The 13,650-nt window shown below is 47.0% G+C and overlaps 1 protein-coding gene across 1 annotated transcript; it reads left to right on the forward strand.

Moving 5' to 3' along the window:
- Window positions 1–3,322: 3,322 nt before the first annotated feature.
- Window positions 3,323–12,714, forward strand: LOC110073258 (solute carrier family 2, facilitated glucose transporter member 7). Its single transcript, XM_078379231.1, has 8 exons — window positions 3,323–3,774; window positions 4,051–4,175; window positions 4,766–4,918; window positions 5,004–6,307; window positions 6,797–8,082; window positions 8,834–8,909; window positions 9,127–9,254; window positions 9,975–12,714. Exons 1-4 carry the CDS (start codon window positions 3,371–3,373, stop codon window positions 5,150–5,152), a joined length of 831 nt encoding a protein of 276 aa, XP_078235357.1. The 5' UTR covers window positions 3,323–3,370; the 3' UTR covers window positions 5,153–6,307; window positions 6,797–8,082; window positions 8,834–8,909; window positions 9,127–9,254; window positions 9,975–12,714.
- The last annotated feature ends 936 nt before the right edge of the window (window positions 12,715–13,650 follow it).

Here is a 13,650-nt window from a genome sequence, read left to right on the forward strand (position 1 = left end):
GGGTCCCCAGATGTTCTAGGACAAAAACTCCCAGAAGCCTTTCCCCACGAGCTGGGCTGGCCAGGATTTCTGGGAGTTGTAGTCCAAAGAACATCTGGGGAGCCGAGGTAGGGAAGCACTGTACCTAAACCATATGATCCCATTTAAAAATATCTATCTCCCACTCTTCTCTTAGAAGATTTCCCTGCGCCCCACGGGTGAAATCCCACGGCCCTCATTCAGCCACCGTTGGAGAGGCAAATAATAGCGAGAACATGAGAACTTTTATTTTAAAAATCTGTACATCTGATGCCGTCGGTTGATTCTGATGCTCTCAGAAAGAGTGGGAGAGCAGTGGTTTTTTGGACATTAAAAGAATAGTAGATGTTTTTAAACAGTGGCGAGACGGCCATCGGACAGGGAAGTTTGAGATGTGGGTTCCTGCCATACCAGGGTGCAGGTCAAGGCGATCCTCGGGGTGCTCCATCCAGCTCTACAACGCTTATCATACATCACCATTTTTATTGACTGCTAGTTCATCCCCTTGACTTTAATGATTGGGGAGCTCTGCTCCTAAGATCCTTCTCTTTTCTTCGAGAAATTGAGCATCGCATTGTCTCCCAACTGTCAGAGAGTTCTCTTTCAGAACCTTCCAATCTCTCTATCCCCTGATTGGCTCTTACTGTCCCGCTAACCTTTATTTCAAGACAGAACAAAGCTTGGTGGAATTTCCTCCTTTCTCACCAGCTCAAAAAAGCAGGGGTAAGTTTATGGGCTTGTTCGCTTTATTTTTACACCTCTCTGCAAGGTGTTTGGTGCATGCCGGGCCGGAATGGAGTGGGGGAAGCGGCCAGAGGCTGCAGGTTCGAGGTGTCATGAAACTGTTAAATTCATTTCATTAGAGACATGTTTGTGGGATTTCACAGAATCATAGAAAAGTGGAGTTGGAAGGGGCCTACAAGGCCATCAAGTCCAACCCCCTTCTCAAGGCAGAAATACAATACAGGATTTCCAGATTCTTTGCCAAAATAGCTTAACTTGGCTTTGGGTAGATGGTTGCATTTCAGCTTTGGGGAGTGACACCGGCTACTCTGCCTCGGGCAGCAAAATGTCTGGAGACAGACTTGGCCAAATGTAGGCAAATGCTAGCTAGTTAGCAGGCTCTGGGCCTGTTCAAATAATCAGTCAATCGATGAAATAATCAATTATCCTGAGATAACACAGCTTTGCCTTCTGACCAGATTCTGAAATTCTTTAAATGGGTACATTGAAAATGTAAAGGTTTTTCTAGTCCTGAACACACAGAGGAACATATCATATAAATAATAACAGGGTCTAGCAATTATTTTTCTTACCTCACATGGGAGTTGCATGGAGATGTTTAGTAGGTTTCCTGTTTGTGTTGGTATCTCCATGGCAGCTGAGAAGATCTGAACACACTGAAGCCAACTTCCAGGGTTTCTGTAACTAAGTTTAAGGCTCTTTCTCCCGCACTATCTCTGATTGGATTTCCTGAAGCAATAAACATGAGCTTTCTTTTTCTGTCTTTTACCCAGTTGTGCCTTTCCAGAAGACTTATTTTTTTGTTCAACAGCAGCAAGCTCAGTCCTGGCCTCATACACTCTGCTGGCATGAACACTGAATATTCTCCAAATGCTTTCCTACAGTTGAGCGTGCTTGCGTGATCCCCGTGCAAACACCATGGACCACGACGCAGAGGACCTGGGGGAAGCGAAGAGGGAGCACCACCGATCCAGCATTAGTCCCATAAAAGGCACTGGGGAAGAGCCGGAAGGGGCCGAGAGGGAGCTCCCAAAACCAGTGATGAGTCCCCTGGAAAGCACTACAAAAGAGCCTGAGGCCACAGAGAGCGAACCCCCAAAATCGACAACTAGTACAAGGAGGAGCAGTACACATGAACTGGAGTTACCCAGGATGGAACCCCAAACGTCAGTCACAAGCAGCGTGGGAAGAAGCCCCAAAGACCTCAGAGTAGCAAAGCGAGAACCCCGCTCGTCCCTCCCGAGCCCTGCGGGGAGCCGCACGCAAGTGCTCGTCGTACAAGCCTCTTTGGAACCCCGCAGATCCAATGTCAGTGCCAAGCGGAGCAGGACAAAGTCAATGGAAACGAAAAAGAAAACTTCTCCCAAATGGGTAGGTTTGATCAGCTTGTTCCATCTCCTCCAGGGCAAAAGAAAAACTGGCCATCTCAAAAGCATTTGTGGATAAGGTGTTTGCTTTCCTAAATGCACCACGTCCTCCAGAGGTGCTGTCTGTATTTTTTCCCCTACCATCCACACGACGTTCCCCTTGTTCTGTTTCATCGAGTGCTTTTCTGCCTTGACGTCCTACAACTTTTCTCTCCTTCTGGACGCCAGGGTTGATCTGCAGAGATGGCTAGAGTGACCACACCCCTTCTCTTACAGAAGCCTGTGAATCTGTTAATTGATTAGAAGTGGTTATTGATTAATGCTCTGCCTTGCACACCTAAGTGTCTGCTGTTCCCCCCCCCTCCATAGGCACAGCTGACCAAGCCTCTTGTCATGGTTGCAGTGATCACTTCCTTTGGCTCGTCTCTCCAACACGGTTATAATATCTGGGTGGTGAACCACCCGGCCACGGTAAGATCACGCTGCAGTGTGGACTGACCTTCTCAAAAGTTGTTTTCACGTCTTAACATTTCCTAGGTCAGTGGTTCCCAACCTGGGGGGTAGCCCAGGTGTTTGCGGACTGCATTTCCCAGAAGCCTTCACCACCAGCTGTGCTGGCCAGGCTTTTGGGAGTTGCAGTCCAAGAACACCTGAGTTATCCCAGGCTGAGAATCACTGCCCTAGATCTTAAAGGTTTGCCTGGAATTTCACGGTAGGGAGATGTCGATCCTTTTCAGGTTTTAATCCGAACTTTACATGAGCTATCTAGGGTGCTGGACCTATTTTGAGGATGGGGCCTAGATCAGTCCTGTAAAGTTCAGATGAAAATATGGGGCAGATGACAAAAGCTAGTCGCTGAGGAGGGAAAAAGAGAAAGAGGTGGCAGAAGGAAACACCAGAGAAGCTAAATCTGTGATGGTTAGAAGGCCTGAGAACACCAGAGAAGCTAAATCTGTGATGGTTAGAAAATACAACACACAAATGAGACAGCTGTATTTATTTATTTAATTAATTACAATATTTTTAGCCGCACCATTACCAGCGGTCTCTGAGCGGCATACAACAATATTAAAACTTTAAAACCATTAAAAATAGGCAATATTATATTAATATCCTATATCCACCATTCAGGATTGGTCCCCTCTCTGGCCTGGATGGCAACTGCAGCTCACTTGTCAATTTGCATTTGGGTGCCAACGGGGCCGCCCCAGGATATTCTGCTGCCTGAGGCACAGCAGGAAATGTTGTCAAGGAGCGCCGCCCCCACCCTACCCCAAGCCAGCCACGCACAAGGCGAGAAACCCCACACTCGCCTCCTTCCGGCTGTGAAAACGCAACCACGATGCAAATCACTGGCGGATCTGCTGCCGTTCCAGGTTAAATGCCCAGATTCTGCCCTCCTGCCTAATGGAAGGGTCGGCCCCGGGGATGTGCCCGGCTTCTTTCGCCGCCCTGCCCTCTGGGCTGACCCTGTGCTTCTTTCTCAGCTCATACAAGACTTCTACAACGTCACTTATCACCAGAAGAAGATAACCCTCAACAAAGGCTTCCTCAGCTTCCTGTATAACTTAACCACGGCGCTCTTCTCCCTCGGAGGGCTGATTGGCTCCCTCTTGGCGAGCCTGCTGGTGGACAGATTTGGCAGGTACGGCGATATAATCATGGCAGGGGGAGCGGGGGGGGAGGGAGAAAACTTGGCCTCAACTGACCCACCTCTGGCAAGCAGAGTCTGCATGGGGGGGGGAAGAGAAATTTGTGCTTTCTGTGGGTTCCTCGCTGGCTGGGGATTTTGGGAATGGAAGTGCACATAAATCTTATTTCTGAGGAATCCCACAGCTTTTCCGCCTCCTCTTCATGAGCTATCCATTGTACTTTTTTCTTCCGCACCCTTGAACTCATATGAGCCCTTCCTCCTTTTCAGGAGAGGGGCCCTGATCCTGAATAACATCTTATCCATGATCTCTGCTCTCCTGATGGGGTTTTCTTCCATCGTGTTTGCTTCAGAATACACCATCTTTACGCGCTTGCTCACCGGAATATGTTCAGGTGGAAAAATTTATTATTCTAGCGGATTCTTTTCTTTTCGAGAAAGGCTTTTATATTAGAAATGCACCGTGCCTGAAATCAGCCTTGAGCCGGTACCCCGTGGAAGCCGGGTTTCATAATCTCAGGTCCCTGTGGCGACCCTCCAGCAAAGGGGAAAAGCCTCTGCACACCCTCAGAGGCACTCTCTCCTGGCTCACATGTTGCGGCAGTGAGCAGGAAAAAGAAAAACACAGAACCAGAGCGATCATCCAAAAGAGCAGGCCAGTTTCGGAAGCTAAGCAGGGTTGGCCCTGGTTAGTTATTGGATGGGAGACTCAATCAATAGGAATATTAGGGATCTCCAGATTGGATTAGGCCAGCTACTGCTGCTGGTCAGAGCTCATCAATAACTGGGTGAGAGGGCCAGATTGGTCTGACTCATTACAAAAAAGCCCCTACCTAGGATGATGATTTTGTATAAACTGCGGATCTCTAATCAGCAGAGTCCCCATCATTGCTTGAAAACATTTATACTTGCTTTGCATGCTTTATATGCATATTACTAACTCTCTCTCCCCCTCCCTCTCGCTTTTTAAAATATACCTGACCAGGTGTATTCTCCTGTGTCGTCCCCATGTATCTCGGCGAAGTAGCTCCCAAAATGCTGAGGGGAACGGTCATATCGGTGTCCATGGTCTTCGTTGCTGTCGGAACGCTCTTCTCCCAGATCCTCGCCCTTCACGAAATTCTGGGGAACAAAAAAGGTAAAAATGGGGGAGATGGGCTTCTTCTGGCCGGTAGCTTGACTCGTGGCAGAATCCCAGTTCATGCCTCTGTCCTCTTGCACAGAGTGGCCCATTTTGCTGAGCCTCATGGGGTTCCTGGCCTTGTTTCAAGTCCTCGTGCTCCCTTGCCTCCCGGAGAGCCCCAGGTATCTGCTGATACAGAAGGGGAACGAAGTGAAGGCCAGGCAAGGTAAAGACATTCAAAATTCTTAATTCTCAAAATTCTCAAAATTCTCAAAATTCAAAATTCTCAAAATTCAAAATCTACAATTTCCGAATCTAAATCACTTATCTGTATGCTGGCTTTCTGTGGGTGCCAGATTTAAAGTGTCATTTGGAGGGTCCGAAATCAAGGAAGGTTAAAAGCAGATGATGACCAACTGCTGCCTCAAATGGATGTTTTACATTTGCTGGGGTCAGTTTGGAAGTGTGTGCACTCATCATGACAATCTCAATAATTAATCCCTTAAGAGTTTAAAAAAAAAGGCTGGCCATATCAACAAAGAAGGAGTGGGTCTTTCATAAGGTTAATGGCTCTTAATGGCTTTCTCAAACCCAAACCACTTCCAAATACTTTGTATTACCACTGGGATAGTTTATAACAATATATTATTCCTGGGAAAATCCATTTCTCTTCCACTTATTCTAATGATTGCAGTGAACCACAGAGGGAATCAGGAAAACCTGAGCGGTCAGCAGATGCCTTTTATCCCTTAAGCCAGCTCCACTTCTAATGGTGTTTCAGCTGTGTTGTATCGTTTGACCCATATATAACGTGGAAGGGACTCTTGGTTATTTTTGAGAAGAGGAATTAAGCAGGCGCCCCTAAGAAGCACAGCTGACAGCCCCATTATGCCATTAAAATGTCCCGCGTGTCACAGTTCTTGCGCTAGATGCTTTCCCTTGCTTGTAAAACTAGAACAGGGGCAGGGAAACTTGAAGTCTGTGTTAGGTTGCTGAATTGCTTCTCCCATCATCCCTTAACAATGGACCTGATAGCAAAGGACGATGGGACCTCCTGTCCAGCCCCTTCTGGAAGTCCCCACGTCACCCACGTCTGCCCGAAATGCTGTGCCAGGTCCCCCTTGGAGGGCTTTGAGTAGAGAGGGAAGGACTGTTTTCAAAATCTCCAGATCTTCTGGCACAAGCACCAATTCTTCAACCATCTCCTCCCGCCCAGCCTTGCGAAGGTTACGATGCCAGGAGAGCGTGGATGAGGAGCTGGAGGAGATGTACCAGGAGGACGCCGTGGAGAAAACCGAGAAAGTGATGGGTGGCCTCAAGATCCTTTACTATCGCGGCCTCCGTTGGCAGGTCATCTCTGTCATTATCCTGATGGGAGGCCAGCAGTTGTCCGGCATCAACGCGGTAAGGACGGCCCGTCGCCTCGTGGTCGAAGGCAATGGGGTTCCCCACCTTGGGTCTCCACAGGTCCTTGGACTACGACTCCCAGAAGCCTTTTCAACACTGGCTGTGGTGCTGGCCAGGATTTCTGGTAGCTGTTGTCTGAGAACATCTGGGAGAACTCGGAGAGGGAGACAGTAATTCTCTCCGGAGCTTGTTTTACAACGGCCCCAGGCCGAGTGTGGCCTAAAAGCATCCTGGCCCTTTTTAAGTCCAGTTTTGACAGTGGAGGGGAGCAGCCTGTGGGCCTTTGAACCGGGACAGTAACTAGTTACTTTTCAAAACTCCTCAGGCAGCAATTTATTCAACCTTCTAAGATTAAAGGCAGCTGAAATGCAGGTTCATTATAGGTGTAGAGGTCTGTACTTAGCCCCCCCCAGGTCCAAATCATTTCTAGTTACTTGGAATTACTAGTAATTATGTTGGTTGTCGGGGGTGTGTGTCTCCTTTCAGGCGAATTATTATGCAGAGAGAGTCTACGCAACGATGTGGCTCACCGAATACGATGCTCGGTATATCAGCATAACGTCCACTTTTTCTCTCATCATCGTACTGTTGTTCGTGGTGAGTGTTTCCCCATCCTTTTACCTTTCTGTTTCAAGTGGCCATCTGTTCCAAAGCCCCCCCCCCATTCAAAACACACACCTTCCCCTTCCTTGAGTTGCTGCCAATGCCCTTGGTTGTTAATGGCTGTTGTTTTCTTCCTTGAGCCTCTGCTTTTACGTGTGTGAGCTGAATATTCAAGCCAACATCCTACCAAGGAAAAGCAGAGAAGACGGATCCTCTCTTCTTTCCCTCTGCTGGGGCAGTGTCGGGGTGACACGGGCGGCTACCCTGTCTGCTCCGAATCAGATGCAAGCCTGGATGTTTTGTATTTTGATCACTGCATTTTAATGCATTCTTAGTGGATTGTTTTAATAAAAGTTTTGGACACAGCTCTGAACTGTGGACTGGAATTGCGGCTGGTATTTGTGGAAAGGATGACGATCCTTACTTCCATTTATATCCCATTATTTTAAAGACCGCCCAGCCAGAGTGCTGAACAGTTCTCATGAAAAAAAAACACAGTAAAAACTAGAATTTACGAAGACTTGAAGTTACGGATTTAAAACCACAAATTATATATGTGTAAACGGTTGTTCTTTATAGACGATCACGTCACCTACAAGTTAGGGTTGTTCCTATGAATGAGGGACCTCCAAAAGGTCCCGTCCTCAACAGCCCTGCTGACCTCTTGCAAACTCAACATTGTGGCTTCCTTAATGGAGCCGATCCATCTCGTATTGGGTCTTCCTCTTTTCCTGCCACCTTCCACTTTTCCCCGGAAGTCTTGTCTTTTACAGGGAAACACAGCAGTTAAATAACAGACTGTTCCCCTCGGGGGGTGGGGGGTGGGGTGGACACGATCCTGTTGCCGATATTCAAGGAATAATTCCATCAAGTAAGAAGAATCAAATAAGATTCAAAATCACAGACCCATTTGGCTTCCGGACACAGAAGAGAAGGACACCATGTTGTTTCTTAAGTTCCCCTCATGCAGCAAAATGTCTAGCCAAGTAGGAGATCAGTACAACTACTGTAATCAAATTTGTTCTTTTCCCCCTCAATCTCTCCTCCTCTTCATCGATCCCTTCCAGGTTTATTTTATCGACACCGTGGGGCGAAGGGTCTTGATCCTGATCGGCTTTGCGATCTGCAGCATCCTGTGTGTTCTGTTAACCATGACCCTTGAGCTTCAGGTTTGTACTGTAACCTGCCGAGCCACTGAGGTAACTCATGGCTGGCCCGAACCTGAGGCAGGATGAGGCGGCTGCCTCAGGAAACAGGTTTTAGGGTGCCGAGAAAAAGCAGCAAATGGTTATTTACGTAGTTGTTATTATAATTTTACCACTGTTACTCCTCTGGACTACAGATCCCCATTATCCCCAGGCAGTGTGGCCCCTAGGAATTGTAGTCTAGCACAACTACACTGAAATATGTGGTTTAAGTGGCTTTGGTTTTTAATACCTCCACTCTGTGACATACCCAGGTTGGGGAAAAAAAATGAGGCAACTGCTTCAGGTCATTTCATCGACCATGCTTATCTACTGCTTTTTCTCCAGTGAGTTCAAGGTTGCCTGCCTCTTTCCAACACGGTTCTTCACAACAACCCGGTGAGGTAGTTCATGCAGAGAAAGATCTACTGATCCAACCTCCCCCGGTGTCTTTCGTGACCCAGGCAGGCCCTGAATGCCCATCTCCCAAGTCTGAACCTCAGGCACTAACCACTACAGATTATTTCCCCCTGCCATGCCAGCGGGTTGGGCTAGATGACCTCAAGGCACTTTTTTTCTAAGTCAACAATTCTAGGCCGGGTCCTGGTGCGTCCGTGAAGCGGCTCTGGGGAGGGAATAGACACGAGGGGGGAGTTTTTAGAGCCCTTCTTTGTGAAGGATTCAAACAGAAGAGGAGGAAGAGGACCGGACTCTGATGACCATTTTCCTCCCATAGAGCACCATGTCCTGGATGTCTTACATCAGTTCCAGCCTCATCTTTGCCTTCCTCATCGGTCACATTATTGGGCCAGGTAAGCCTTCTTCGGAAGAGATGCAAGTTACAAGCAGGAATAATAATAATATAATCCGGTACATTTTCCTCCCCATGAGAGCTGCATTCTCTCGGCCGTGACTTGTCCGTGTGTGTACAGGTGTGTCATATTCTGGCAGTGTGTGCCGGAGAGGGGTTGCCCACTCCAATCGAAAGGGTCCATAAAACTTCGATTTCTCTCTCTCTTTCACGCCCAGGCCCGGTGCCCAACGTGCTAATAACAGAATTATTCCTCCAGTCCTCGCGGTCCACCGGTTTTGCGATCGGAGGCTTTGTCCACTGGCTCTTAAATTTTCTCACGGGGATGATTTTCCTTCACATTGAGGTGAGTTTATTTTAGCAGGTCTTCTCCACAGCGGGTGAAATGGGCTCAGGTGGGCCCCCTTGCACCCGATATAAAGATGTTGGTGTTCTTACAGCAGACAGTTTTGGTCAGTTCATCTTTAGAAATATGCATTTCTAGGGTTTTTCCTCTTAATATTTTAATATGTTCATACTGTGGATAAATAAGAGGATCGTGATCCTACAGATGGGGGGGTTCTACTGTAAATTGGATGTCCTATGTCCGTCATATACCAAATGAGATTTACATGCCGGGGGGGGCAGCTCCAAAGCCACTGCATTTGGGCAAATTGCTGTAAGAACAAAGATACCTAAGGTGGGGGGACACCTATTTCTGTTTGATCTCCTTTAGATTCTACCTTGCACGAAGAGTCTTTCTTCCTATTTTTCTCTCCTGCCCTTAAGAGACCAGAGAACCCATCACAAACTCAAAAAGCCACAAATAATGCTTTTGGGGGGCCAAACAGTGGCCAAGATCTCTTAGTCGGCTGAAAGTAATCCGTAGTACAAATTCCAAGGATAACAAGCTTGTGTTTCCGTTGCTAAGACACATAGATGTGATAAATCTGTTTTCTCCTGCCATCTTCACAACAACTCTGTGAGGTATTACATGCAGAGAACGAACCCCAAATGACTCTCCCCATTCTCTCTCTCTCTCCCCCCCCCTTTTTTCTTTTTTTTCTTTTGGTTTCCATCACTGTAGAAACAGCTCGGCTCCTACAGCTTCCTCATCTTCTGGCCGTTCTCCTTCGGCACCTTCCTTTTCCTCTTCAAGATTATTCCAGAAACCAGAGGCAAGAGTTTTCTGGATATTAAAAGGCTGATGACCGCCCACGTAGCTAGAAGGATTCAAGTCCAGGATTCAAGAAGGGGCTCCACCCAACCGAGCTCAAGAAGGCCGTCCCTGCCGCCGGGTTCGAGAAGGGTTTCCCTGACACCGGGTTCGAGAAGGGATTCCCTGCCCCCGAGTTCGAGAAGGGGTTCCGTGCAGCAGAACGTTAAAAGAAAAAAACGAAAAGCCACCACGAAACCCACGTAACTCTTCCCTTGAGTTGCGTCGCCTCTGTCGGAATGCGGATGTGTTGCTGCTATTGTTTTTTTTCTGGTTCTCTCTCTCTGCTCTCCTTTGCATTCTGTTTAAGATTTTTCTATTATTCTCAAACACTTTTTTTAAAAAAAAATTTAAAAAAATCAAATGATCCCAAGGTGTGGCAGGTCTGTGTCCCATGATAACTACAGTAAAAGCAGGCTGAAAAGATCACAGAAGATCTAGGATCCAATGGCTTTTCTGAAATCTAGACGGTTAAGGCCACCCTCCTGTCTTGTAGGGATACGTGGAATTTAGGGTAGCAAAGGGGGCAGGCGGGCTGGCGTTCAGGTTGTGTCTATAAATCAAGAATGACTATTCTGGAATTCACAGCTCTCCTGTTTATAATTACACCAGCCAGTAATTTTTTTTCCCTTCTCTAGTTTCTTGCTAACCATCCCATAGGTCCTCCTGCACAGGTCCAAGCATGGAGTAAGAGCGATAAAACCAGCCTCTCAAATCTAAATCAAAGTCCATTTCGTGTTCCTAACGTCAGCTTGTTTCCAAGCACCATCTCCAGGGCACAACAGTAGCAATTCCTCCCCTAGTGTTTACTCTCAACACCTAGAATTTAAAGATATACTGCTTCGGTTTCTGGAGGTTTCATTTTGCTGGTAGATACAGCTCAAAACACTTTCCTTCCCCACCACCTAAATTCTGTTGAAAAGGCATCTGAGCCGGTGGTTGCGATCATGTGTGTCATCTTATAATTAGGTCTAGATTTCAGAATTAAAATCCTGTTAGTCTCATAGGAAACATGGCCTGAAATCAAAATAAATGTGCTTTTTATATAAACAAGCACCAACGCTTCTAGTCTACAGCTGGAAAGGCTTTTTAGGGTGGCTTCGCTTTCAATTTAAAAAAAAAAGAAATAAAGAAGATACACCCCAATGCCAAAGTGTCTGCCCATAATATGAGATGAAAGATAAATAATTTCAACTCCAGGTAAGGGAATTCCTATCACATTGTTACCCAAGATGAGAAATGTGACTTTTTCCATCTCTGCACTCCATTGGGCCGAAATAGAGAATGTTTGGCCCTGGATACAGAAAAATAGTGGGATTGCAACCTTAAATAATATAGCCAGTGGTGAGGGCTACATATTTCCCATCTCCAGATAAGGATAGCTGTTCCAAAGTGTGCTTCAAAAATCAGAAATAGCTGTTGCTCTGAGGCACCTTTAGAGGGAGCCAGAGGCCCAGAGTACAAGGCCTCCGACTGGCAAGTCTGATGCGCCAAAGAAGAGCACCATCTCTATGGAATTAACCCTTTGTGATCACCACCGTGGTGACAATACCGTAATAAAGAGTTTGAGTGCCTTGAATTACCTGCTTTGCCACAAGTCTGGTGTGTGAATCCTGAAAAGAAAAAGAAAAAAGAAAGGGGGTTGGTTATTCTGCCGTGGGAGAAAAAAAAATCTTCACTATTACAGGGTCCTGCTCGACACCATGATAATGGAGATAACATGTATATTGTACTTACCAGCATTTACACAGGATGATTCCTAGGACAACCCAGATTTCTTGGAGTACAACATCCATGAGCCCTCATCTGCATAGCCGAGGTTTCTTGGAGTTGTGGTCTTAAGAACACCTAAGGCCATACATAGGTTTGGAAACCAGGGAGTTATAATGTTCTGCACCAAGCACCCACTACATGATTAGTGACTGAGTGAGCAGAGGAGGAAGGGGGCGTCTTTCTCCTTAAATCAACATTTATCACACACGAGAATGCTTACAACTATCCTGCAGCAAAGGCTTACCTTCCGATCCTCTACGTTTCATACAGAGGCTGAAAACTGAAAGACGGGTAGGTCTACATCAGGCGCAAACAACCTGTCTTCTGCAGAGGGTGTTGGACTACAGATCCCATCAGCCCCCACTACCACGGCCAGCAGGAAAGAAAGTTGGGAACCTCACTCAGTCAGACAACATCTGGGTTTCCAGGGAGCGAGACTTTGCCCTTGGCTTACAGCCACCTCCTGAGTTAATGGTTGAAATCAGAGCATGGGTTGGGGTTTAATGGTTCACATCTCGGTTCCTGTGCTACCACAGTCACCTTCCGCAAGCTGTGCCGTCAAGCTGTTCTCTCTAGACATGGCTGCCCAATGCACTTCTGTCGGCTGGTATTTGCCAACAGGAAATCTCCCAGCTGGCACCCAGGAAGCTTCCTGTTTTTTATGGCCAGGAAGCTCAGCCGAGCTAGGCCTATGCTAGGCGGTGGAGACTTCGAGCTAGACCTTTCTCCAGGCGAGCAAAATTTAGGTGTGGGTTGGCCGAGTGGAACTTATGGAACCGAAAATTCTGAGATTTGCAGTCTCAAAAATCTAAATAGCATGTCTCTATTTGCTGTCTACACCAAGGGGGAGGGGAATATTATTTTGGAAGCAGAAAGAATCATAAAACAATCAACTCAGCATGGAACCAACAGGACAATTAGACACCATTGTCTTCCCTAGCAGTGAAGCTCTGGCGTTAGGTATAATATGCACAGCTCCCTCGTGTTATATGTAAAATAAAACCAAGATGGCATCAATTTCCGCTTTCTTTTTGCAACGGATAGCGCAACCGGCAGGCTGCCTTCAGCCAGATTTGGCTCAAAAGTTCCTAGCAGCCAACACACTAAAATACAGATGATACAACCTGGCATACGCGCGGGCGGGGGGGGGTTATCCTCCAAAATCACAGAACAGAGCTGCAGGTATAAGGAATGGATTAAGGTCCTGCACACATAGCTTGGGGTGCCACTACGTGCTCTGCCAGAGTTGGATGTTTTTGTCTGCTTCCCATGTGTGTTATAATCATCATCATCATCTTGGAACTGCAGAGCTGGAAGATGCCCTATGGACCATCCAGTCTAGCCCCTGTCAAGGAGGCCTAGAGGGGAATCGAACTCCCAGCCTCTGGCTCCACAGCCAGAGATCCTCAACCTGTGAGCTCTCCGGCATCTATTCTCCCCCCCCCCCCCGCAATCCTCCGTCCTGCTGGTCCCAAGCAAAGAGAACAAGACCAGCAGGATCGAAACATGAAGCTTTTGGCAGATCAATCCTTCCTCCTATGTCTTAAGATAAGCCCTACCCACCAAGCAGGGTCCGTTAAGGTCACGATTTTTCTTGTCTGTCCACAAACGTATTGCATAACACCCGAGTCTCCAAAAAAAGGGATATTACAGGAACCATCTTAATTCAGTTGCCAAGAGCATCAGCCCCCTCCTGAAATAAATAAATAAAACAAAACCCAGCTGAGAAAAACAGAGGCTTGTAATTATTGGCAAAATTCTTTCCATCATCCCC

The sequence above is a fragment of the Pogona vitticeps genome, chromosome 7, assembly GCF_051106095.1.
Source record: "Pogona vitticeps strain Pit_001003342236 chromosome 7, PviZW2.1, whole genome shotgun sequence".
NCBI lineage: Eukaryota > Metazoa > Chordata > Lepidosauria > Squamata > Agamidae > Pogona > Pogona vitticeps.